This window comes from Vulpes lagopus, chromosome 8, assembly GCF_018345385.1.
Source record: "Vulpes lagopus strain Blue_001 chromosome 8, ASM1834538v1, whole genome shotgun sequence".
Lineage (NCBI taxonomy): Eukaryota > Metazoa > Chordata > Mammalia > Carnivora > Canidae > Vulpes > Vulpes lagopus.
Genome location: NC_054831.1, coordinates 62,635,679 through 62,637,434, shown reverse-complemented (window position 1 = coordinate 62,637,434; position 1,756 = coordinate 62,635,679). Strand labels below are relative to the sequence as shown.

Sequence of the window (1,756 nt, the reverse complement as noted above, 5' to 3'; positions counted from 1 at the left end):
GGATTCATAGTGTTGTTTACTCTTTTATTCCTGATATTGATAATTTGTGTTTTGTCTTCTTTTATCTGTGTTCAGTCTACCTAGAGGTTTATCAATTTTATTTATCTTGTCCAGAACCCAAGTTTTGATTTTATTTAGTTCTTTGCCTATATCTAGTTCACTGATTTCTGTTCTCATGTTAATTTTTTCCTGTTATCACTTTTATGTGTTTTTCTTTTCCTAGCTTCTTAACGTGGAAGCATAAATCACTGATTTTAAACTTCTTTTCTAATATAAACATTTAAACTATTAAATTTTCTAAACATTGCTCTAGTTTGTGTCTTGCAAAGTGTTTTGTTTTTTTGTTTTTGTTTCTGTAATTTCATTTTATTTTTAAAGATTTTATTTATTTATTCATGAAAGACACTGAGAGAGAGGCAGAGACACAGGCAGAGGGAGAAGCAGGTGTGGGCCAAAGGCAGGTTTAAACCACTAAGCCACCCAGGGAATCCCCTGTTTTTGTAATTTTAATGCCATATTCTTGGTCTTATGATCCAAAGCAAATAAAAGCATATGGACATTATCCCTCCAAAACTGATGCTAACTTAACAGTTAATGTAAAACATCTATTGATATTTTAAGCAAGAGAATTTGCTTTTCATATTAACTTTTTAAAAATTTTAGTTTTTAAACTATTTAGAATTTTAAAAAATTCCAGTATAATTAACCTGCAGTGTTATGTTAGTTTGAAGTTGCACAATTGCATTCCACAACTTTTGATATGCTGTGCTTTCAATGTCACTCTATTCAAAATATTTAAAAATCTTTCTTTTAGTTTCTTTCTTTTTTTTTTTTCTTTACAATCCTGAGGTCTTTTATTTTCTTTACAGTTATCATGCCATGAATTCATAGGGAATGGGTTCCAGCAGTTCAGGCTCCTTTCCATTGGTTCTCACAAAGTGTGCTTCTCTGGGTGGGGCAGGTTGGTGCTTCAGTTGGACCCAAGTACCTTTCTCTTTGGCTTCCTTCTTTTTCTGATCATTTTCCTTCACATGCTTCAGGAAGCTATCTTGGCTCTTTGAGTGTTTAATATGCTCAATGTGGACATTAATTCTCTTGGCAAGAATCTTGCCCTTAACTTGTTTGTTTACTACAATGCCAATAGCATGCTGAGTAACATTGTAGACTCTTCCAGTTTTGCCATGGTAACATTTGTGGGGCATTCCTTTTTGAACAGTGCCCATTCCCTTGATGTCCACAATATCACCCTTCTTATAAATTCGCATGTATGTGGCCAAAGGAACAACTCCATGCTTTCTAAAAGGCCTAGGGAACATATAGCGGGTACCTCTCCTCTTTCCCTTTGTCTTGGTCATTTTGGCGAATTACTGGAAGATGGCGGTTCTGGCCGAAAGGCTTTTAGTTTCTTTTTTTGAGCCATACATTATTGTATAGTATGTTTATTAGTATTAAAATAATTGGATGTTGCCCATGTTTCTTTTTGTTATCAATTTCTTTTTTTTTTAAGATTTATTTATTCATGAGAGACACAGAGAGAGAGGCAGAGACACAGGCAGAGGGAGAAGCAGGCTCCATGCAGGGAGCCCGATGTGAGACTTGACCCCGGATCCTGGGATCACTCCCTGAGCCAAAGGCAGACACTCAACTGCTGAGCCACCCAGGCGTCCCTTGTTATCAATTTCTAGCTGAATTCCGTTATAGTTGGAAAATGTACTTTTTATGGTTTCAATTATTCTGAATTTATTGATATGTATCT

General features: G+C 35.3%; 1 protein-coding gene across 1 annotated transcript; it reads right to left on the bottom strand.

The window, feature by feature from the left end:
- Positions 1-850: 850 nt before the first annotated feature.
- On the bottom strand, positions 851-1,374 carry LOC121498056 (60S ribosomal protein L21-like). Its single transcript, XM_041768002.1, has one exon. It carries the CDS (start codon positions 1,353-1,355, stop codon positions 873-875), a length of 483 nt encoding a protein of 160 aa, XP_041623936.1. The 5' UTR covers positions 1,356-1,374; the 3' UTR covers positions 851-872.
- Positions 1,375-1,756: the final 382 nt, after the last annotated feature.

Coding starts and splice junctions, on each gene's coding strand:
- LOC121498056 (XM_041768002.1), bottom strand. CDS start 1,355: ATGACCAAGACAAAGGGAAAGAGGAGAGGTACCCGCTATATGTTCCCT.